The sequence below is a fragment of the Ovis aries genome, chromosome 20, assembly GCF_016772045.2.
Source record: "Ovis aries strain OAR_USU_Benz2616 breed Rambouillet chromosome 20, ARS-UI_Ramb_v3.0, whole genome shotgun sequence".
Taxonomy (NCBI): Eukaryota; Metazoa; Chordata; class Mammalia; order Artiodactyla; family Bovidae; genus Ovis; species Ovis aries.
Genome location: NC_056073.1, coordinates 27926432 through 27950479, shown reverse-complemented (window position 1 = coordinate 27950479; position 24048 = coordinate 27926432). Strand labels below are relative to the sequence as shown.

Sequence of the window (24048 nt, the reverse complement as noted above, 5' to 3'; positions counted from 1 at the left end):
ACATAAAAAGGCAATTATAAACATTCCTGCATTATCTAAATCTTATTTGGTTCCTGAGTTTAGGGAAACAAAAGGTGGGAGTTTGGATAGTGAGCTTCAAAAGAAAACTCGGAATCAGATTCATTTGATATGTAAGTTTGGACAATAAAATCTACACTCAAAGACAGGTGGACACTCTGGAAATTTTTTAATTGCTCTTGAGATAATGTTATATATATATATATAGACACTTACTCCTTGGAAGGAAAGTTATGACCAACCTAGACAGCATATCCAAAAGCAGAGACATTACTTTGCCAACAACGGTCTGTCTAGTCAAGGCTATGCCTTTTCCAGTAGTCACGTATGGATGTGAGAGCCAGACTGAAGAAAGCTGAGTACCAAAGAATTGATGCTTTTGAACTGTGGCGTTGGAGAAGACTCTTGAGAGTCCCTTGGACTGCAAGGAGATCCAACCAGTCCATTCTGAAGGAGATCAGCCCTGGGATTTCTTTGGAAGGACTTATGCTAAAGCTGAAACTCCAGTACTTTGGCCACCTCATGCGAAGAGTTGACTCATTGGAAAAGACTCTGATGCTGGGAGGGATTGGGGGCAGGAGGAGAAGGGGAAGACAGAGGATGAGATGGCTGGATGGCATCACTGACTCGATGGACGTGAGTCTGAGTGAACTCTGGGAGTTGGTGATGGACAGGGAGGCCTGGTGTGCTGTGATTCATGGGGTCGCAAAGAGTTGGACATGACTGAGCGACTGAACTGAACTGAACTGATATATATATATATACATAAATACACATATTTTTAACACTGTAACAGATTCATATATAGAAAAGTAGAAAAAAAATCAACAGGAATCCCAATCCACAATGATTTTTTATTTTAATGGACTTTATTCTACATGCTGAGTCATAGCTTACTATTTTCAGTTTGAGCCGAAAACTTTAAAGGCAAACAAATACTTAGTCCAGGCACAATCAGCATATTCAAATTTCAGCCTGGGAATTAGTATTCCTGCATTCTTTGGTTTAAGTAGTGCCTAGATGATGACAGTCATGATTATCTTACAGTTGTGTGGCCCTTTATATTTTGGGAGCTCTCATGAGTTTGAGCAAGCTCCAGGAGTTGATGGACATGGAAGCCTGGCTTGCTGCAGTCTAATGGGTCACAAAGAGTTGGACACAACTGAGCGACTAAATGGAACTGAACTGAACTGATATACTGTCCATGGAAACTTAGACAGATGGGCAAGTTAGCTTCCTCCACTGTGTGTTTGAACATTTCTGGTAATTGACTTTAGTGCCCCACTCCTGAAATCTGGTAAAATCTGTTCATGTCTCTGTCCTATTTTAAGCCTTTCACTGACTGGATAATCTCCAAGTTTCTTGCAAACTTTACAGGGCCTCATAACCACACCTACCTGTCAGTCATCATCTGGAACTCTCCTTCAGTTCAGTTCAGTAGCTCAGTCGTGTCCGACTCTTTGCAACCCCATGAATCGCAGCACGCCAGACCTTGCTGTCCATCACCAACACCTGGAGTTTACTAAAAGTCATGTCCATCAAGGCAGTGATGCCATCCAGCCATCTCATCCTCTGTCTTCCCCTTCTCCTGCCCCCAATCCCTCCCAGCATTGGTCTTTTCCAATGAGTCAACTCTTCGCATGAGGTGGCCACAGTATTGGAGTTTCAGCTTTAGCATCAGTCCTTCCAATGAACACCCAGGACTGATCTTTAGAATGGACTGGGTGGATCTCCTTGCAGTCCGTGGGACTCTCAAGAGTCTTCTCCAACACCACAGTTGAAAAGCATCAATTCTTTGGCACTCAGCTTTCTTCACAGTCCAACTCTCATATCCATACATGACTACTGGAAAAACCATAGCCTTGACTAGACGGACCTTTGTTGGCAAAGTAATGTCTCTGTTTTTGCATATGCTATCTTTTGGTCATAACTTTCCTTTCAAGGAATAAGCATCTTTTAATTTCATGGCTGCAATCACCATCTGCAGTGATTTTGGAGCCCAAAAAAATAGTCTGACACTGTTTCCACTGTTTCCCCATCTATTTTCCATGAAATGATGGGACCAGATGCCATGATCTTAGTTTTCTGAATGTTGAGCTTTAAGCCAACTTTTTCACTCTCCACTTTCACTTTCATCAAGAGGCTTTTTAGTTCCTCTTCACTTTCTGCCATAAGGGTGGTGTCATCTGCATATCTGAGGTTATTGATATTTCTCCTGGCAAACTTGATTCCAGCTTGTGCTTCTTCCAGCCCAGCGTTTCTCACAATGTACTCTGCAAATATAGGAATGCATTTTCTTCAGTACATACAAGTACTTTATACGCTGCTTTCTTTACCTAAAAAACTCATTCGTCTGCTTGCCTGTTCTTTACCACTCTTTTGCTCCTTGAGAAACATATACTTATTTTTATCTTACAAACTGGCTTATATTGTAATTTATGATCTTCCAGATGTTCAAGCTGGATTTAGAAAAGGCAGAGAAACCAGAGATCAAGGAGCCAACATCCACTGGATCATCAAAAAAGCAATAGAGCTCCAGAAAAAAAACATCTGCTTTATTGGCTACGCCAAAGCCTTTGACTGTGTGGATCACAACAAACTGGAAAATTCTTAAAGAGATGGGAATACCAGACCACCTGACCTGCCTCCTGAGAAATCTGTATGCAAGTTAAGAAGCAACAGTTAGAACTGGACATGGAACAACACATGGTTCAAAATTGAGAAAGGAGTATATCAAGGCTGTATATTGTCACCCTGCTTAAAACTTATATGCAGAGTACATCATGAGAAATACTGGGCTGGATGAAGCACAGGCTGGAATCAAGATTGCTAGCAGAAATATAAATAATCTCAGATATGCAGATGACACCACCCTTATGGCAGAAAGTGAAGAGGAACTAAAGAGCTTCTCGATGAAAATGAAAGAGGAGAGTGAAAAAGTTGGCTTAAAACTCAACATTCAGAAAACTAAGATCATGGCATCTGGTCCCATCACTTCATGGCAAATAGATAGGTAAACAGTGACAGACTATTTTGGGGGGCTCCAAAATCACTGCAGATAGTGACTGCCCCATGAAATTAAAAGACGCTTGCTCCTTGGAAGAAAAGTTATGACCAAACTCGACAGCTTATTAAAAAGCAGAGACATTACTTTGTCAACAAAGGTCCATTTAGTCAAAGCTATGGCTTTTCCATTAGTCATGTATGGATGTGAGAGTTGGACTGTGAAGAAAGCTGAGTGCCAAAGAATTGATGCTTTTGAACTGTGGTGTTGGAGAAGACTCTTGAGAGTCCCTTGGACAGCAAGGAGATCCAACCAGTCCATCCTAAATGAAATCAGTCCTGAATGTTCATTGGAAGGACTGATGCTGAAGCGGAAACTCCAATGCTTTGGCCACCTCATGAGAAGAACTGACTCATTTAAAAAGACCCTGATGCTGGGAAAGATTGAAGGCAAGAGAAGGGGATGACAGAGGATGAGATGGTTGGATGGTATCACCACCTCGATGGACATGAGTCTGAGTAAGCTCTGGGAGTTGGTGATGGACAGAGAAGCCTGGTGTGCTGCAATTCATGGGACTGCAAAGAGCTGGACTCAACTGAGTGACTGAACTGAACTGATGACCATTTCTGTGTTTAATCTTTCTCATCTCCACCCCAGAGCAAGTGTAGGCAGTATGTGACTAAACTCAGTTTCACAGGTGAGTCTTCAGTTGAGTTCAGTTGCTCAATCGTGTCCGACTCGTTGCAACCCCATGAGTCACAGCATGCCAGGCCTCCCTGTCCATCACCATCTCCCGGAGCTCACTCAGACTCACGTCCATCGAGTCAGTGATGCCATCCAGCCATCTCATCCTCTGTCTTCCCCTTCTCCTCCTGCCCCCAATCCCTCCCAGCATCAGAGTCTTTTCCAATGAGTCATCTCTTCCCATGAGGTGGCCAAAGTACTGGAGTTTCAGCTTTAGCATCAGTCCTTCCAAAGAAATCCCAGGGCTGATCTCCTTCAGAATGGACTGGTTGGATCTCCTTGCAGTCCAAGGGACTCTCAAGAGTCTTCTCCAACATCACAGTTCAAAAGCATCAGTTCTTCAGCGCTCAGCCTTCTTCACAGTCCAACTCTCACATCCATACATGACCACAGGAAAAACCATAGCCTTGACTAGACGGACCTTAGTAGGCAAAGTAATGTCTCTGCTTTTGAACATACTATCTATGTTGGTCATAACTTTTCTTCCAAGGAGTAAGCGTCTTTTAATTTCATAGATGTAAAATGAGTCTTACATCTATGTTAATATTCTAATGTCTTATATTTTTGTTAGTATTTTTTCCAGCCTTCCCCATTAGTTGTTGTAGACTTGGAGCTAAAACGCAGACTCTGAGTGTTTCATGCGCCAGTGACAGGAAAGAATCCATATTGAAGGTGTATTAAGCGCCCTGCTCCAACCCCTATGGGCAAGAGGGAGGATTAAAAGTCTTAATCAAGTGTGTTTCCAGCTGCTCCCAGGTCCCGACTGCCTAATTCCCAGACAAAACAATAAGGAAACGAAGTTAGGCTGTGGTAGGATCATTACTATTGCCCCTTATTTTTTTCCGCCCTCCCACACACACACGCAATGGAATGGACTCAGCTACGGGACGTCTGAACCGGGTGCAGTACCCAGCCTTCAGGAACAGGCCCAGTTCTAACCTCCACCGCGGATTCCTGCTCAGTCTCTGCGTTGCAAGACCATGCAGTCATTGCTCGCCCCGCCTGCTGCTCCCGTACCAAAGTGACGCCTCTTCCGCCAAAGTTGTGTCGCCTCCTTGCGGCGCCTGCGCACTGTCCCATTACGGCGGAACTAATCCGGCGACCCGGCGCTTTGACGCATTTAGTGCCAGGAAGGGAAAAGGGGGACCACAGAACGCGTCACACCCGGAAGTAGGGAGCCGGAAGTGGGGTTGGACAGGTTATCCCCAGGGGTGGGGCAGCGGAGGCCCAGGAGGAGGGGGAAAAAAGAAGGTGGAGGATCCTGGCTGCTAATCTGAATCGATACCGATTCTCTTAGACCTCAGAGACACAGAAAAGACAGAAGGGTGCCTCATCCCCTTTCCTCCGCTTCTCTCTCTTCTCAGCCTTAGCCATGGCGGAGGCAGGGGCCGGGCTGAGTGAGACCGTCACTGAGACAACGGTTACCGTGACAACCGAGCCCGTGAGAAAGGCTGGGGGCGGTGCTGTTCAGGGGTCTGGGAGATACCGGGAGGGAAGGGATAAAGCTTTGGAGAGTTGCTGGATGGGCTGGGCCTAGGGATATGGGAGGAAGTGGGTGTGGGGGAATCGCAGAGTGTTAGGGATTTTTTGGTGTGTCAGAGTTGGTGCAGAAGGCTGGTCAAGTGACATGCAATAGAGTTAAGATGTAGGTGATACTGCTTGGGATGGTGGTGTCTGTAAGTACTGAAAGACCGGGAACTTCGCGATTAATGAGCAAGGGATGTGCTGGGGGAAATGAAGGGTTGTGTGAGAAAGCATGGTTGGAAACTCGCTGTAGAGAAACTTGACACTAAGCATGCTTATCAATAAATATTTCTTGAAGGGATTATTGCAAACGGAAGCAGAGGGAATGAGGGAACAAGAAAAGGGAGATTATGGGAGTATTTTGAAAAATTAGACATGTAGAGAAAAACAACATTTTTGCAAAAACATTGCTTTCAAAGGGAGATGTTCCTGTCGGGCTTAATAACCCTTTGATTAAGGGAGTTTAGAGTAATAGTTACTAGAGATGCCAGGATGCTGGAGAATAGGTGGATAACAGGTTGGGAGGGCTGGGCTTGAGGATGAAAGATGTGAGAATAGTCATTTCTTTAATGGGAAAAAGAACAGGCGTTCTGGGAAAAGAAAGGGAGATCAAAGTTTAGGGATTGGTGATTGAGAAAATAATTTCCATGTATTAACACCACCAAGGATAATTTGGGGAAGAAGACGGAGGAACAGCAAGGATTATATTTTCCTTTGAAGATTTGCTGGGACTTTCCCTAGGTTAGGAATTGTATCTTCTCTGTATACTAGTGGTTACTAAGAACAGAATTCCTCAAGGGACTCCTTGAGGTCAAAAACCTGTTCTGTTTTATCTTCTCCCAGCCTCAGCTCCTCTGTTGCTGTGTTTGTGATCCTGATTGAACTGGGGAAGGGAAGAAAGGAGGCCTCAGGGAGGAAACGGGAAGAGTTAGTAGGAGGGGACTAGCTAGGTATGCCTATCCTTCTTAACCTTCCAGGAGAACCGGAGCCTAACCATCAAACTTCGGAAACGGAAGCCAGAGAAAAAGGTGGAATGGACGAGTGACACTGTGGACAATGAACACATGGGCCGCCGCTCATCAAAATGTGAGTAATTGTTGCTCCACAGTAACACTGGAATCCTGGCTCCCCTCAGCATATCTTTTGTCTTCTGGCATTCACTGGCCTTCCCGAAGCCCCCAGATGCTCACAGTCCTGTGGCTGCCTTGGTGGTTCTCTGGTATCAAGGAGAGGAGGTTAAAGTTAGAGGGAAAGAGGTAGGGAGGGGCTTGAATTTCGATGTGCCAAGGCCTAAAGTCAAGAGGTATCTGAGGTGGGAGAAGAGGAGCTTTGGATTCCTGCCTGGAAAGGCAAGGTGGGTGGGTGACAGAGTCCCAGAGCGTAGGCCTGGGAAAGCTGGATCTGGAAGGTAGAAGAAGATAGTAGGAAATAGGAGTTTTGACTGAGATCCAGTGGGAATGGAACTGACGCTACATCTGAACTCTTCTTCCTTTTTCACTGGGCTCCTCCATCCAAATCCAGGCTGCTGTATTTATGAGAAACCTCGGGCCTTTGGCGAGAGCTCCACGGAGAGTGATGACGAGGAAGAGGAGGGCTGTGGTCATACACACTGTGTGCGGGGCCACCGCAAAGGACGGCGTCATGCAACCCCGGGACCAAGCCCCACCACCCCTCCCCAGCCTCCTGACCCCTCCCAGCCCCCTCCAGGGCCAATGCAGCACTAAATTCCTCGCTCCCCCACCATTCCTGTGTCTGTCTGGCCCTGAATGTACTCATGTGGCTACTCGGGGACTAAACCCACGATTTGATCCCTTCTCCAGCCCCCTCCTCTCCTCTCCTCTGCCTGACAGAGGGAAGAGGGAGAGGAAGGTGGACAGAGATCCTGGAATTCTGACTTGCTGCTATTCCAGAACCCAGGCTTCTGGGTTCCCCCAGCCCTCATTTCTCCTTACAATACCCAGCCTCCTCTCTCCAGGGATCCAGGCATCTTGATCCCAATCTTTTTCCTTTGTTCTCACTGCCAAACTGCCTGTCCTGGGATCCAGTTATCTTGGCCCCTTGCACTCTCTACTTGAGTTCCAAACAGCTAAATTGGGTTTCCAGCAGCCCCAGCTTTCACTGCCAGGGTCCTAGTCAGATTCCAGGCAATCTTGCTCCAGCTATGCTTGTTAATCCTGGCTTTAGAGCTCTTCCACTAATGTATTTATGTCATCCTAACTGTTAGTCGTTGCCTGTGGGATGTGAGGTCTTTTGTAAGACCTCAGGGCTCCTAGCCCTTTCTCTCCTCTCCTGCCCACTTCCCCCAAGCCCTTAAGAGGAGTTAGGAGAGAGGGAGGTCTTTGTCATTTTCACCTTTAATGAGAAATGGAAAAAAGAAATGGGCATGTCCTCTCCTCACTGTTCTCATGTGACTAGGGTTTCTGACAAAACTGGCTCCAAGACTAGTCACTTAGAGCCCACTATCTCCTCAGCCTTTGGTCTTCCAACTTAGGAGACAGATCCAACCCGGCCCCGGGGGCCTGGGTCCCTGGGAGAGGATGGAAAAGGGAGGGAGCCAAGAGATGCAATCTCACCCCTTCCTTCCAAGGCCTTGATGTCTCTCCCAGCCCAGACGTCCAGCCCTCCCAGCCCTCCCCACCCCTTATTGGGATCTGGATATCGTTTTCCAGGCCTTTTGCTGTGCACGGTTGCAGAGATCAGTCAAATCCATACCACCACTGAGATCTCATTTATTGCCACAAATGCACAAAATAAATAACCCAACATCACAAAATGTGTTAAATATGGACCCATTTATACATATGGGGAAAAAAGTGAGGCTATATACACAAGGGCAAATTTGGGGTGTCTGGGCCATTCCCAGGTTGAGAAAAGGAGAGGTAGCACCATTGGTTCCGTGTTATGAGTATGTACCATGCTCATATGGAGCTGGCTGTGGGGCTGGTGGGGGAGCGGGTTGTTGGTTAAGATTCTTAACAGGAAATGGCTGTAAGCATGGAAGGTCGTCAGGGTGAAATAGAACTGTCCTGCCCCCGTATCTCCAAAAAAAAGAGAGCCCTAAGGCCCCCGGCTGAGTTAAGCCTCTTGTTTTAGGGGAGGAAGGTCTCCTTTGTCTTGAAGAGAAACCTTAGAGTGGAGGAGGCAGGGAAGCCCAAACCTCAGAGCTGTGGAGAGGGCACCGTGCTCTTCTTTGCCAGGAGGAGGGGCAGGGGTGGGAGGTAAATATTTGACCAGCTGGCCCTCTGTGTATTAAAAATGAGCCATTTACCAGTACTGATGGGGCAGGACCTGTTCCCCAACCAAGCCTGGGAAATATAGAAGGGGAGGGATCCCTGGGGGAAGTACTGAGATAACCGAGGGGGAGGAGCATCCCGAGATGGAGGGAAGGAGGTTCAAGAACTCCGCTTTGGGCATGGATGTGGAAACAAGGCCAGTTGAGGTCCTATTTGGAGAATATGGAGGGAGGTCCGGGGTGCTTCTCAATACATTTGCCCAGTGGGCGTGGGGAGGATCCCTGGAATGAGTACGGATGTCCGTGCTCATTTGGGCCAGGCCAGAACGGGGATTGTGGGCTAGCTTCTCAGCCTTCCGCGGGCACGATGCGAAGCTGGGCGCGGGCGTCCCGGGTGCACAGCAGCGGGAAGACGCGCTCCCCGAGGGGACCGGGCGCCTGGAAGGCGAAAAGCAAGTCGAGGGAGCGGCCGTCGTAGAAGGCCACGCGGCCCCGCTCCCAGTCCAAGTCCACGCGGATGCGCCGCGGCGGGGGCCTGGCGCCGCCCAGAGGGGTGGGCTCCGGGGCGGTGAGGGCCCACAGCCGGCCGCCGCGGCCCTCCACGGCCCACACGGCGCCCGCGGGGCACAGCCCTACTCGGCCCTTGCGGCGCACCGACTCCCCGGCCGCGCCCAGGGCGTAGAGGCTCTCCCCGTCGTCCTCATCGTCTCCGGAAGAGTCTCCGAGGGAGGCGGTGTCGGCGGTCTCCACCTCCCAGCAGTGGCGGCCAGCCCCGAAGCCTTGCGCCCCCAGCACCGCTGGAAGCTGATCGAAGCGCGCCGGGCAGTCGGGGGGCGCCGGTGTCCCCGGTGGGGCCAGTCGGACGCTACGGCGGTCCTCAGAGACGAGCAGGCGGCGGTGTGCGGTGCCAGGATCCAAGGTCAGGTCGGCTGGAGAGAGGAAGGCACGAGGAAGACCGTGTGAGAGGGCTTTCCCAGGCGGAGGCGGGGTCGGACGCAAGAGGCTCACAACCGCGCGAATGAAGAGTAGGCCTGGGCGAGTCCCCGCTAGTAGGCCTGGGCGAGTGGCGCTGATGGGCCACTTCCTTCTGGAGAGTTGGGCCTGGAGAAGGACCCTGCCGGCCCAGGGCAGGGGCATAGCGCAGAGGTTCAAGGAGGGGTTGCCTGGGTTGTGGACTTGGGGAGAGTGAACCTGGACTGACTTCTTGGGAGCCAGAAGACCGATACGTCAATCTGAAGCATCTGGGGCAGGGCGTGGGAGCTGGGTCCACAGGATGGGAAAGGTGGAGCTAAAGAGGAGGACTGATACCAGAAACCAGCACCCCAAGTGAGGGAGTGGGCAGAGGGAGGAATCCGAAGTATCCTGAGAAACCAGCCCACCACCCACGGAAATAGGTGGGAGTAGACAAGCCTAGTTCTATAGGGAGGGTGGGGCGGAGGAGAGAGAAGGCGGTGATAGCCAAGGGACCAGAAAGAATTAGTCCTTGACCTTGTGTGTATGAGGTGCTTTGAAGAAAGATTTCTGGACTAGGGGTACTAGAAGCCATCTGGTTTGGTGGGATGGTGGGTGTCCAACAGGTTGGAGCACCTTCTCTAGGCAGTTTAAAGAGGGGCAGAGGACAGCCGTGGGAGTGATGGGAGGAACTCCCCAGAAGCTGCAGAGAAGGCCCAGAGCCCCAGGGGCAAGGAGACATGTGAGTTCCGGGACACTTCTGGAAGGAGTGATGAGAAGCAGTGGCAGCAGAGATTCTTCAGAAGCACCTGACCTCCAGGGGTCTGTTGTGTGAGAGTATGAACAGGAAAGGGGAGACTGGCTGGAACATGAGGGTTAAGGCTTGACCTTGTTATGGGTTAAATCGAGTTCTCCCCTCCCCTCAAAGATATGAAGTCCTCCCAAGACCTCAGAATTTGACTGTATTTGGAAAGAGAATCTTTATAAAGGTAATCAAGTTAAAATGAGGTCATTAGGGTGGACTCTAATCCAATATAACCCATGTCCTTATAAAAAGGGAAAGTTTGGACCCAAGAAGTGTGTCTAGGGGGAAGTGTGTCCAGAGGAAAGACACAGGGAGAATGCCATCCACAGGCCAAGGAACACCCGAGGCTACCAGAAGCTAAGAGAGAAGTCCTGGAACAGATTCTCCCTTCCAGTGATCAGAAAGAACCAATGCTGTTGACACCTGACTTCTATTTCTAGAATCATGAGACACTAAATTTCTGTTAAGCCACTTAGTGTGAGGTGCTTGGTTACAGCAGCCCTAGGAAATTAAGAGAGACATCAAAAAGGACTGGATCATATTTGAGAAAAGGGAACAAACTGAAAAGTCTCTCATTTAGTTCCCTCTCTTCTGCCCTCCTTACCCGTCAGTCTGTGAAGCATGTTTTTGACCACTGGGTAATCTTCAGGGAGCTCATCCTTTGAGTTAGATGCCTTGGGTGATGGGGCATCAAACCTGGAGGGATGAGGGAGAAGGGTCAAGAAATTGGTAGACACCCTCTGCCCTCTGATGCCTGCACCCGTCCCCCACTCACATCTCTGGGGCAGAAAAGGGTGAGGCCAACCCAGGAAACCTGTCTGGGAATGGGGGCAAAGATGTGGTTCCCGTGACAAGGTGATGGATGTGGCCGCTGGTAGTGGAAAGGAAGAAACAGTAAAAATGGAACTCACCTTCTCCATGTCATCTTCATATCCTGGAGTGGACAGAAAAAAACAGGTGTGAGCTCTGGGCTTCATCCTGAGGGGAGCTCCCCACCCTCAGGTGGCTGGGTCTGTTCTGGTGAGGGCCCTCTCCACATCTCAGAGTGATCTCCCATCTTTAGCCCCATGTGCTCCTTATTCCTCTCACTCTCCCCTTCTTCTTGCATGACCTTTCCTTCCTGTCCATCACCACTTTCTCATCCCCCTAACTCCACCCCCCACCATCTGCCTCCCTCGCCCCAGAGCCACTCAGTTCCCCTTCCCTAAGATCATCCCGGCCTTTTTCTGCCCCCAGAGTCCTCACCTTTCCCTGCTTCCTCCCCACCTACCTTCTCTGTGTCAATAGCCCCTATCCTCATCCACCTTCCTGAGGGTGTATCCCAGATAAACATCCAGCTTTATCCATCACAGAGACCAAACACATACCTAGAGTCCTTAGGCTAAGAGTTCGTTTCCTGAAGTCTTATAATAAAACCGCTTCCCCTCTTGCCATAAAAGCCCAGTGGCATTTATTGGGCCTTTTGTTCTGTGTCTCTCTATCCTAACCATGGAGACAGCTGGAGACAGCTGGACTTGGATGTGTCCCAGAAGGCCCCGCCGACCTGCAGGGCACCCTGGGAGCCAGGAGAGGGCGTGGGATGCTCCCTCTCCAAATTCTAGGATCCCCTCTTTCGATTTCTCTGTCCAGTGGGGAAGACTGGGGCAGACCAGAGGGATGGTGAAGGGAAGAGGGGAAAGACAACTTGTCTAGTTATGCCAATTATACATAGACTAATTAGGTATGTGTAGACTTCAAAGGGTGAAAACAAGACTCTAGACCGGCTCGGCGGCTGGCGAGAAGCCAGTAGGGAATCCGGGGCGCCTGGGGGTCGAGCAAGGGAACGGGGATGGTTGACCGCCAAGGAGTCAGAGGCCCAGGAGGGACGCGGGAGAGTGGGAGGGTGGGTGATCAGGGTGGGAAGTGGAGAGGAGCCAGGGGTCCCCAGGTTGTTCTCCCGGACCTTGCCTCCACCCGTGTCCGCCTCTGCCTGGGGCCCTGGGCGGAGCTGAGAACAACAATAACAAACAACACAGCAAGGCCTAGACCGGAGCGCGGGGGCCTACCCCAGGACGCTGCAGGAAAGTTTGGACCTGCCTCTCTTCTTCCCTCCTTTTGACAGCCCCCCTCCTTTCCTCCACTCCCGCTTTTTCTCCGCCCTCCCTCCTGCTCCTCCCCTGGGAGAGTTCCGATCTCCCTCACCAACCTCCCAGGCCCCCAGCTCGCTCCCGCCCCCGTCTGCTTCCTCCCCTTTCCTCCCCGCCGGGCCTCCTCCTCACGGGCGCCCAGTGGCGTCTTTCCCAGCTTCCCAGTTCGCGCGCTCTTCGCAGGGCCTCGGGGGTCTCCCCGCGTTCTGTCTAGTGCCCCAGCCCCTTCTCTGCCTCCCTAACCCCTTCCCTCCAGCCCCTCTAACAAGAGCCGGGCATCCGTCCAGCCCCCTTGGCTCTGGGCACAGCGTCAACTCCTTCCCGCCGTGCGTCCCGGCAACTCTCAGTTGACAGCCGCCGCCCCCTCGTCCTCAGCTGGTCTCTTCCCAACTCCTTCTTTTGCCTAAACTTCCAGAAGGGCCCCGGGTCGGGAGTTGCTGTTCTCCCCAGCCGATCGCCCCTTCCGCGGACAGCTGCGGACTCGCGAAGCGCACCCCGCCTCACCTCTCCCTGCGGGTCCAGGCAGCCCATGGTAGGGATGCGCCCGCCTCGGCGTTTCCCCGCGCGGGCCCCGGGCTCGGCCAGCTTCTCCCGCAGCCCGCGGCTGATGCGCACCTCCACCGCCAGCCGCACGTTAGACCTCAGGCTGCGGCGGGGGCACGGCAGGCCGCAGCACGGACAGGCGGTGGGGGGCGTCTCGGGGCCAGTCGCCGGCGGGGTCCCCCAGCGGCGGGCGAGGCACGCGCGGCAGAAGCTGTGCTCACACGCCAGGAGCACCGGGTCCTCGAAGGGGCCCCCGCACAGCGGGCACGTCGCCAGCTGCTCCAGACGCTCCACCAGCCCCGGTCCCAGAAGCTCGGACGCCTCCATGGGGAGCCAGCGCCCGGGCGCCGTCCCCTCCGCGACCACCGCGACCGCCTTCGGGGGCGCAGATGGCGGTGCGCCTCGGCTGCTGGCTGCGTCTCTGCCCCTCTCTCCGCCTCCCGCATTAACTTTCCGACGCTTTCCTGGGATCGCCTCCTTCTTCAACCAGTCTGTCTCCACCAGTCTCCCCACCACATCAGGCTTTATAGGGAGGGAGGAGGCCCCTGCGGGAGGTAAACATCAGGCCTTGCGTAACACCCCATCTGGTTCTCCCGCTTCCCGGTAAGGTTCGGGGGAGGAGGGTGGAAAGGACACCTAGGTCTCGAGCCGAGCAGGTGGTCGCTAGGAGGCGCTCTGGGGGCAAGGTAGCAAAGTAGCAAGGTGTGGGGTGCGTAGCCCACCCCACCCCACCTCCCTCAAGAGCCAGGATCTCGCCTTCCCCTTGGCCTGCAGTGTGCAGGTGGGCAGGGTGCCCAGGCTCGCTTTTGGTATGTATGCCCACATCGCCAGTGTATGAGTCATTCCAGGTGGATGGCACACCTACATCTGGGGGGCTGGGGGCACTGAAGACAGATCTGGTTTGTGTGGCTTTGGCAGGCCTCTGAGCGCTGGCAAGTGGCTGTCATTCCAGGTGCCTCTCTCCATCTGCCTGCCTTACCTATTAAGGCCTTAAGGACACCGAAGCTTTGGGGTAAGGGGTGGGAAGCAGGCGCCCACACTCCTGCCTCAAGGAGTCCGGGTCGGGTTCTCTCCGCTCTGCCTCGGGCTGGCTCCCAGGCCTCTCTTGTTTCTTCCTATATCTCTCTTGCTACTTGTTTCTGTCTCTTTTCCCTGTGTATGTTTCTATTTCCACTTTTCTCTCCTCTCCTTCTTTGGTGTGTACCCAAAGGTTATCTATTTTCACTCTTTTGGTCAACCGAGACCCAGACAGCTGGCATTGTCAAGGTCACACAGGTGATGACCCGAAGTGAAGCCATACCCAGATCTTCTGATTTATGGCCTTGCTGTGACTCCACCCTGCCCCTTTTTAATTTCATATCCCTAGAGTCAGTTCAGTTCAGTCGCTCAGTCGTGTCCAACTCTTTGCAACCCCATGAATTGCAGCACACCAGGCCTCCCTGTCCATCACCAACTCCCGGAGTTCACTCAAACTCATGTCCATCGAGTCGGTGATGCCATCCAGCCATCTCATCCTCTGTTGTCCCCTTTCCCTCCTGCCCCCAATCCCTCCCAGCATCAGAGTCTTTTCCAATGAGTCAACTTTTTGCATAGAACTCCCGTCTATATATATTTTTTAATGTATTTATTTATTTATTTATCTTTGACTGTGCTGGGTCGTCATTACTGCACACAGTCCATCTCTAGCTTCAGTGACCAGACTTCTCATTGCAGTGTCTTCTTTTGCTGTGGGGCCCAGGCTCTAGGCGCACGGGCTTCCATAGTTGTGGCCTCTGGGCTCTAGAGCACAGTCTCAGTAGTTGTGGCACAGGAGGCTTAGTTGTCCCATGGCATGTGGAATCTTCCCAGACCAGGGATCAAACCTATGTTCCCTGCATTGACAGATGAATTCTTAATCACTGGACCACCAGGAAAGTCTTCTGTTCTACTTTCTGATTTTTTCTCTTTTTTGGATTTTTCCTCATGCCCTGTTCCGTTACCTCCATCTCTGTCTCTCTCCTCCTCCGTCCTCCTCTTCTCTCCTCATCTTAGTTCCTCTGCCTCTCTCATGCTAGGCCTTTCTGTCTGGGTACTCCTGGGGGGTTGTGAATAAGTAAACATTCAGATGTCTACAACTGCAAGCACACACTGTTGCACAAACATGTGTGTGCACCCAGCAATGTCTAAATGCCCCCAAATGCACAGCCCTAATAGGCAGATACCCTCATACAATGCAAAACCGCACATATGCCACAAATGGTCTCATACACACTTGTATCACTGGGATGGACACCCGGATTATTTAGGGACAGATAGACATACTGGAAGAAAACATGCAAAGACACTCTGTCATTAGTTTTATTGTCAACAAGAGCAACAATACAACAACAGTAAGTCTTAATGGAGCAGAAGCAGGTTATTAGGCAACCCCTCCAGGCATCCTTCTCCCCCTTTACTTATCAGGGAGACACTCAAACATGACACTCTGATAAACAAAGTACACAAATGAACACACATACACTCATCTTGAAACAAATCTCCCAGCTCCCTGCTCATAAAATGCACAGCTACCCAAGCAAATGGCTACAGATATGACCAAAATCTATGTTGTGAAATGGACTTCCATGTTATGATAGGGAGAATAACGATCCCGCCAGAGATGCCCATGTTCTAATTCCTGTGAACATGTTACCTGTGGCATGGAACCTGTGAACATGTTACCTTACATGGCAGAGGGGAATTAAGCTTGCAGATGGAATTAAGGTTGCTAATCAGTTGAGTTTTAAGTAATAAGATTATTCTAGATTATCCAAGGTCCTTAAAAGTGGAGGACAAGGCCTTCCCGGGCAGTCCAGTGATTAAGACACCACTTGCACTGCTGGGAGTGCGGGTTGGATACCTGGTCAGGGAACTAAGAATTGGTATGCATTGTGGTGTGGCCAAAAAAGGTGGAGGACAGATGCAGACGAGGACAATCTTCCTCTTTGGATTAAAGAGTCATGAGAGTACTCAGCCTGACGCTGCTTGCTTTGAAGGCTGAGGATGGGGAGCCATGAGCAAAGGAAGAAGGTGGCCGCTAGAAGCTGGAGAAGACAAGAAGATGGATTCCAGATGGAGTCCAGCACTCTGACACCCTGTAGGACCCATTTTAGGCTTCTGAACTACAGAACTATAAGATAACAAATGTGTGTTGTTTCACAGATTTCAAACAAAAGTTCATCATAATTTGTCTTTTAAATTTAACTAAATTAATTTACCTTTTGGTTGCACTGAGTCTTCGTTGCTGCGTGCCAGCTTTCTCTAGTTGCTGGTGAACAGGGGTTACTCTCTTATTGTAGAGCATGGGCTCTAGACCACATGAGCGTCAGTGGTTCAGTAGTTTCACTGCCAGGAAATGTCTCACTTTTCAAGACTGTCTCCCTTCCTTGCTAGAATCCCCAACAACTCTACACTTGATCCTCTAATTCTCCCTTGGTTTATTCCATTTTCAGAGAAGCGGATGGGCAGAGCTGGTTTTTGGTGTGTTGGCTTGGGTTCCTCCAGTTGACCATGACTGCATCCTGCCTCTTGGTTAGCACCACATCTTCTCAATACAGGTGTCTCCTACATAACTCCTCCTACCCCTTTCCAACTCCACCCAATATATCTGCTTGTGATGCTGCCGAATGTGGTAGTTAGACACCCGTGCGTGGCAATGGAGATGCTAAAGGTGGGAAGGCCTTGCATAATTCTCTCATTTCTTTTCCATCTCTTCCTTTCTTTTCTTCTTTTGTTTATTTTTCAGTCTATCTCTTCCCCATGTCAGTAAATCCCATCATTTTTTTTTAAATTATTGCTTTGCCAGGCAAAGGGAGACACACCAGCTTCTGCCTTGAAAAATTATGTATCTCCAACATCCCCATGTTATTAAAGAGCCTACAAGTCTTTAGGAGCCTTGGAGGGGAAGAGGCAGGTATGAAAAGGTGTTTGGGAGACTGATGACAAGCCAGCCATGGCCCCTGCCCTTAGGAAGTATGACAAGGCGGGTAAAGTATATCCATCATCATCCGAAATCTGCCATTACTGAATCAGGGAGTGTGATGAAACAAATAAGGTATCTCCATCATCGATCAAGATCTGTCATTACCAAATTGTAAAGGTGTGCTGAAGGGAGAAGAGTGAGTGGAGGGTTTTGTTTACAGGTCAGAGAATGAGTGGAAACTATTTCAGGAAGGCTTCCTGGAGGAGGTGGCTTGTAAATGAAGGATGGGTTGGGTTGAGTTGGAGAAAAATGAAAAAGCCTGAACAAAGCATGTGAAGCATCTTAGGGGAAAAAACTGAAAGTGGGAAAAGAGGCCCAGGGGTAAGGAGCATTGATGAAGGAAACCATTATTCTTTCTCAATTCCCACTCACTATACTCCTTCCCAAAGAGTTTCTTCAACCTCGATTGCTTCTAGAAATACTCTTTGTTTAGAAAAAAAAAAAAAAGGACTGCTGTTTACAGTGTGCTTTAACATGACTGATCCTAATAGAGCACGGCAGCTTTCCTATTCAATGGCTCCAAGAACTCTGGGTAAAACATCTTGTGAGGCTCAGGGCAGCCTCAGGAAGTATGAATTTAAGACTGACATCGGGGACAAAGATTCAGTTCAGTTCAGTCACTCAGTCATGTCCGACTCTTTGCGACCCCATGAATTGCAGCACGCTGGTCAGATTAAATGAGAAATCCTGATGCTCAAAAATGTGACCAGGGTTATACAGGACTGTCATCCATATTGCCTGATCTCTTGTTCAGCCGTTTATCAGCTGTGGGGTTGAGAATCCAGATATTTTACAGTGACAACTCGGATTCCAGCATGGTAAGGGATTTGCCTGGGCTCAAACAGCGGGTGAGAGGCAGAAGTGGGAGTGAAGTTCAGATGTCCCACCTCTGAATTCTATGCTCTTTCCCTTAAGCATTACTTCCGCTCTTCTGAGATTTTATTTTCCCTACCGGAAGCCTCCTTTATCCCTCTCCCTTTAAATCCATGCTTAAGGCTAACAGTTTCTCCCAGATGTTGCCTCTCCTTCAAGTTCATTCAGGATGCCCTTTTATTCTCTTTCCTTCTGATAACCCTCCATTAATATCACTGACATTTCTTTATCTGTCCTTTAAATTCCCCCTTAGACATTCACTAATCATTTTTCTCTTAGTGCCCCCTAGGCTTGAAGAGCTGCTTTCATTAAGCATCTGAGCTTTAAGAGCTGAGCATTCATTCATCCATTCATTTAATCATTCAGCAACTATTTATGAAGCAGTCGGGAAGGTCCCCTGGAGAAGGGAATGGCTACCCACTCTAGTATTCTTGCCTAGAGAATCCCATGGACAGAGGAGCCTGATGGGCTACAGTCCATGGGATCACAAACAATCGTACATGACTGAGTGACTAACACAACATTCTACATGTCAAACACTGTTCTAGGAGTGAGGATACACTGGTGAACAAGCCAGCCATGGTCCGTATCCTCTGGCAATTTAGATCTTATTGGGAAAGACCAACAATAAGCAAGTAAACAAATAAATTAACAAGATAATTATAGGTGTCATAAGTTCTTTGGAGAATACAAAGTGGATAATATAAGAGGAATTAACTGGAGGAGATGTGCACTGATTTTAATAGGCTGTTAGAAAAAGCTTCTCTGAGGAGGTGACATTTAAGCTGAGCTCTGACTGATGAGAGGGAGCCAGAAGTAAAAAGTTGTGGGGAGAGCTTTCTAGGCAGCGGGCACAGTAGGTGCAAAGGCCCTGCAGAAGGAAATATCTTGATGAAGATGGCACACTATGAGGTGTGACAAGAATGGTATAAAGAGACACTGGAGAGGTACTAAGAACCAAGCTGTGCAGGGCCTTAGGGGCCAGATTAGAAGTTGGGTTTGGTTCTACAAAGTGCAATGCCACTGAAGGGCATTAAGTGTGGGGGGGGGGGCCAGTTTACAGGGTCCAATTTATGTATTTAGACATTCCCTTTGGCCTAGTCGTCTTTTCATTTCCTTTTTTAACCCTTGTCCTCCTTCAATGTATTCAAGATCAGCATCTTGGAACTTCCCTGGATATCCAGTGGTTAGGACTCCATGCTTTCACTGCAGTGGGCGTGGGTTTGATCCTTGGTAGGGGAAACAAGATGCCACTTGCTGCCTGGCACAACCAAAAAAAAAAAAAAAATTGAGCATCTCATTGAAGAATGAGTCTTCCAAACAAACAATGTATTAACCTGTGCAGTGCACCAAATGTAGCTAACTCGATTCTGATTGCTTCCTCTACTACAGAGATGTGTAGAACCTTAGAGGTGAAAGGTGGAGAAGGCAATGGCACCCCACTCCAGTACTCTTGCCTGGAAAATCCCATGGATGGAGGAGCCTGGTAGGCTGTGGTCCATGGTGTTGCAAAGAGTCGGACACGACTGAGCGACTTCACTCTCACTTTTCACTTTCATGCATTGGAGAAGGAAATGGCAACCCACTCCAGTGTTTTTGCCTGGAGAATCCCAGGGACGGGGGAGCCTGGTGGGCTGCCATCTATGGGGTCGCACAGAGTCAGACACGACTGATGCAACTTAGCAGCAGCAGCAGAGTTGAAAGGGGCCTGTCTTCAGGCAGCTTAGAGTCTGTGGGTGAGAGGAATACTGTCCAGTCACACAATAACAGGGTGATGAGAACTGTACCAGGAAGGCCTCTGTGCAGACAGAGGAAACCTCTCTGGGTATTTTAAGCAAGGGATTTAATTCAGGGAACCAGTTGACAAGAAAATCGTTGAAAAACCTGGAGAATTAAGAGTCAAGAGGTCCTAACTGGGCGACTGACTTCAAGGTCAATCTCCAGAAATCAGAAATGCTGCAGTCACTCCCCCAACTGGTCTGCTGCCACGAACCTCTCATGTTTATTGGAGCTTGTCCACCTGACCATCTATTATAGGAAAATGGCTTCTCCCTCATTTCTGCCTTTCAAATATCATACAAATACATCTAATTGGCCAACCTTAATTCTGGTTCAGAACCCAGCTGCAAAAATTTCTGAGAAATAGTTTTTTACTTCCCAACCAAATAGAATGGAAATAAAGTCAATCCACATATCTAGAGTTGCCAGGTAAAATACAAGCAAATTTGAATTTCAGATAAATGATGAATTTTTAAAAAGTATTTAAGTATTTTTCAAATATGTTTGGGGGCATACTTATACTAAAAAAAAATTGACTCATTATTTATCTGAAATTCAGATTTCAAGTAGATGTCTTGTATTTGTACTTGCTAAATCTGGCAACTCTTTAAAGATCCAGCACAAAGACTGATAGCAGGCGGCTCTAGTTTAGATGAGAGGCTGAGGAAGTGCTCTCTGAGGAGGTGACATTTAAGAGGGTAACTGAGAGCTGAATAAGAGTTCATTAAGCACAGAACAGAGGGAAGGGTTTTCCAGGCAGAGGGAACAACTTGGCAAAGACTCTAAGGCAAGAGCAATTGAGGCTAATTTAAACAAAGCTGACCAGTGGTTAGAGCTCAGCACTTTTACTGTCAAGGATGTGGGTTTGATCTCTGGTCCAGGAGTTAAGATCCGGCAAGCTGCACAGCTCAACCAAAAAATAAATAGTAATAAATCCTAAAGAAACAAACAAAGCAAACCTGGTGCATGGGGAGCAGGGGAGTGAAGATGATACAAGGTAGATAAAACCTTAGGCAAAGACCAACTGTGCAGAGTCTTAAGTTGTGAGCAGTAGATTAAGGCAAGAGTGGAATGGGAGAGACCCAAGGCCACTAAATGCTTTTGACATTCCCTGGAGCAGTGCAAGATGGTCATTTGAAGAGTGAAAACTATTCCAGTACTTTAGGTGAGAGGTGATGATGGCTTCAGTTAGATGGTAGCCAGTGGACTGGGAGATGAGCAGGCCAATGTGAAGTATATTTTGTAGACAGAACTGAAGAAAGTGTTGGAGTGGTCATTGGAGGGTAAGGGAGGGGAAAATCAGGGGTGAACTCATAGTTCCTGCAATGGGCAACTGGGTTGATGCAAGAACTATTTAGGGAAACAGGAAAAGCTCTTAAGGAGCTGTGGGAGTTGTGATGGGATCACAGGAGAGGAAGGAATGCCCAAGTGATGAAATACCTTGTTTCAGTGGGACAACAGTTCACAGCCACTGCCTCTCTGCAGAGTGTTTCCTAACATCCACTTACCTGCCTACTCCATCTCCTTCACTCCCTGCCTTCTCCTCCATCATTTTCTCTTTCTTACTCTTTCTCTCTTTTTCTTTGTAGTCATCCTATTTCCTGGACAGAATCAGAGACTCAACCAGTGAGATGTGTGGAGTGTAGGAAGCAAGAAATGAAAAGGTTTCTCATGAATCTGTGGGCCACAGTTTCCCAGTGGACCTGGCAAACCATTTAGCCTCACTTCCCTGGACCCAGGAAGGGATGAGGCTGGGAAGAGGGAGAAGAACTTGGACTGAAGCAGCTAAGGAGGCATCATTCTCTAGAAGATGGAAACTAACTGGTCTAAATCTCTCATTTTGTACATGTTTGAGAGGGAGGGAAACTGTGCTATGTGGCATATGGGATCTTAGTTCCCTGACCAGGGATCGAACTGGTGTCTCCTGCTTGGAAGATGGATTCTTAACCACTAGACCGCTAGGGAAGTCTTAATCCCTCATTTTGAACTGAGAAATCTGAGACCTCTGCTCCTTCTGACTAAACTAGGTAAGAACCTGCAGAGACTGAAGGAACACACACATCCCATTTGGAAACAGTGGGGTATTCAATATTTGATTCAAGTCTTGTTCTTTTTGTGGCTATAAAGCAGGAATAACCACACTTATCTCAAAAATTGTTTTAACGATCAAAGGAAATAATTTACATTCATGTATTCAACAAAAGGCTATTAAGCACCTACTATGTGCCAGGTACTGGTGGGAGGTGGGGACTCAGCAGAGAATAATGCAGACAGGAATCTGCCCCTATGGGAATTACATTCTAATGGGGAAAACAGATACGTACCAAATAAATAAGTGAAAAGTATGATAAGTATCATAAAACAACATAAAGCTTGGAAGGAAGATAGAGGTGTTAGAGTGCGTAGGGTTATAACTGTACTAAATAATACTCAAGCAAGGATTTGAAATGGATGAAAGAATGAGCCAATTGCTTATCTGGAGGGAGCATGATCCAGACTGAGGGAAAATCAGGGGCAAAAGCCTATGATATGTGAGACTTAGCATGAAGGCCATGTGGCTGGGGCAGACAGAGGAGTGGGGAGAGTGGTAGGCAGGTAGAGAGGTGATGGGCTGACTGTGTGTGGTCTTGAGGCCACTGTGAGGACTTTGGTACTGAGTGAGTTGAGCCTGGTAAGGAATGAAAATGATGAGAAAGGGCTGACTTCTGGATGTGAGCTGATGAAGAGCTGATAAGGTTGCCGCTGAGTTGCATTTGGGGTGTGAGAGCAAAACAGGAGTCAGGAATCTCCAAGAGATTTGGCTCAAGCACCTTGGGAGGATGGAACTGCCCGGGATGGAGGTAGGGAAGATCATGAGGGGCCAGTTTGGGTGCAAAGTCAGGAGTTAAATGGTGGGCATGTGAAGCTGAGATGCCTGTCAGATATTCAGTTGCTTCAGGGTGTTTTTTTTTGTTTTGTTTTAATTGTTTATTTATGGCTGCCCTGGGTCTCCGTTGCTGCACGAGCTTTCTCTACTTGTAGTGAGCAGTGGGGAGGGGGCTACTCTTCGTTGTGGTGCACGGGCTTCTCATTGCAGCGGCTTCTATCATTGCAGAGCACAGGCTCTAGGCGAGCAGCCTTCAGTAATTGGGTCACATGGGCCCAGTTGCCCTGTGGCGTGTGGAATCTTCCCAAAACAGGGATTGAACCCATGTCCCCTGCATTGGCAGGCGAACTCTCAACGACTTGACCACCAGGGAAGTCCCCAGTTGCTTTGTGAACTGTGCAATGTCCGTAGAAATAATCAATAATCAATCTATAATAAAAATAGGAGAGTTTTTATTTGAGCCAGATTGAGGACTACAGCGTGGGAAATACAGACTCAAAAGCGTGGATGACAAATGGCAGAGGCTTATAAAGGAAAAACCTCCAAGGTCACATAAGATATTTGTCAAGAACTAGGATTGAAGCTGGCAAGGATTGGTTGGGGTCCAAAATGGTTGCACAGTTGCAAGGGGAGACCTTCAGACCACAGGGTTATACCTAACAGCTGCTAGCAGATACTATTTTGAAAATGGCTGGTGTCCTTGACGTTGATACGGTTCAGACAATTCGGGTTCTCAGTAATGCAGGAACCTCTTTGAAACAACAGCCATATTGGCCACCTGGTTCTATTTTTGAATGCTTGAACCACAATTACTCCATGTTGTTTTTTAGATACATTCTTTTCTTTAATGGTTAAAGCAGATGCATGCTCTACAGGTTGTAAGACAGGGTGTTCTAGTTAACATGAGCTCAAGCAAAATCATGCATAAGCCAGAATGACTTCCCCATACCTCAACAAGGCCCAGATAAGCATATGACATTATGAGCAGTGACAGCACCAAAAAGAATAGTTCATGGTTATATAGAAATTTATAATCTTCAAAGCTTATTATTATTTTTATTTTTGAAATTTCACTAACCACTCCAGGGGCGTTCATAACATTCAGCCACAGGGAAGAAACCAAGGCCCAAGCTTGCTTGCCCAAGGTCAAAGGCTGCAGAAGGCAGAGTCAGGGAGGGCTGGGTTCAAGTGCCTCTTCTCTCAACCTGACTCCTGACTCCCAGGGGCAGAGACACAAAGGGAGACACAATGAGAGTCAGAGACACGGTGAGTCAGAGAGACCAAGGCAGAAACATGAAAGCAGGCGTGAGGCAGAGCAGGGGCACCCTTGAGGGAGACAGTAATACAGAGAATGACCCAGAAAAGCCTAATGAGCTGGCGAGCAGTTGAGAGGAGCCCCACGTGCCTCTCAGGTCTTGGCCCACATGACAGACTCTCCCTCCCTCCCTTCCTTCTTCTTCCCAGGTGACAGATCGTCAAAACATCGCTGGCATGTTGCTGGCATCCGGCCTGCTAATTAGCTCAGGAGCCTCTCCCTTTGACTTCCTCCGGAGCTTCAGATGTACGCCTACTTCCTCCCCTAC

General features: G+C 48.9%; 2 protein-coding genes and 1 long non-coding RNA gene across 4 annotated transcripts; 1 reads left to right on the top strand and 2 right to left on the bottom strand.

Moving 5' to 3' along the window:
- Window positions 1–852: 852 nt before the first annotated feature.
- Window positions 853–4789, bottom strand: LOC132658309 (uncharacterized). The gene is made up of 2 exons (XR_009597742.1): window positions 4706–4789; window positions 853–2291 (listed from the first exon to the last, which is right to left on the bottom strand). It is a non-coding gene; the product is annotated as an uncharacterized LOC132658309 (long non-coding RNA).
- Window positions 4790–4928: 139 nt separating this feature from the next.
- PPP1R11 (protein phosphatase 1 regulatory inhibitor subunit 11) lies at window positions 4929–8063 on the top strand. 2 transcript variants are annotated; one of them, XM_004019006.6, is made up of 3 exons: window positions 4929–5207; window positions 6268–6376; window positions 6812–8063. In XM_004019006.6, exons 1-3 carry the CDS (start codon window positions 5139–5141, stop codon window positions 7012–7014), a joined length of 381 nt encoding a protein of 126 aa, XP_004019055.1. In that variant the 5' UTR covers window positions 4929–5138; the 3' UTR covers window positions 7015–8063. The 2 variants fall into 2 exon arrangements, with proteins under 2 accessions (XP_004019055.1, XP_011956413.1); XM_012101023.5 differs by lacking the exon at window positions 4929–5207 and adding an exon at window positions 5236–5442.
- Window positions 8000–13446, bottom strand: RNF39 (ring finger protein 39). Its single transcript, XM_027958389.3, has 4 exons — window positions 12909–13446; window positions 11190–11212; window positions 10883–10974; window positions 8000–9451 (listed from the first exon to the last, which is right to left on the bottom strand). Exons 1-4 carry the CDS (start codon window positions 13272–13274, stop codon window positions 8871–8873), a joined length of 1062 nt encoding a protein of 353 aa, XP_027814190.2. The 5' UTR covers window positions 13275–13446; the 3' UTR covers window positions 8000–8870.
- Window positions 13447–24048: the final 10602 nt, after the last annotated feature.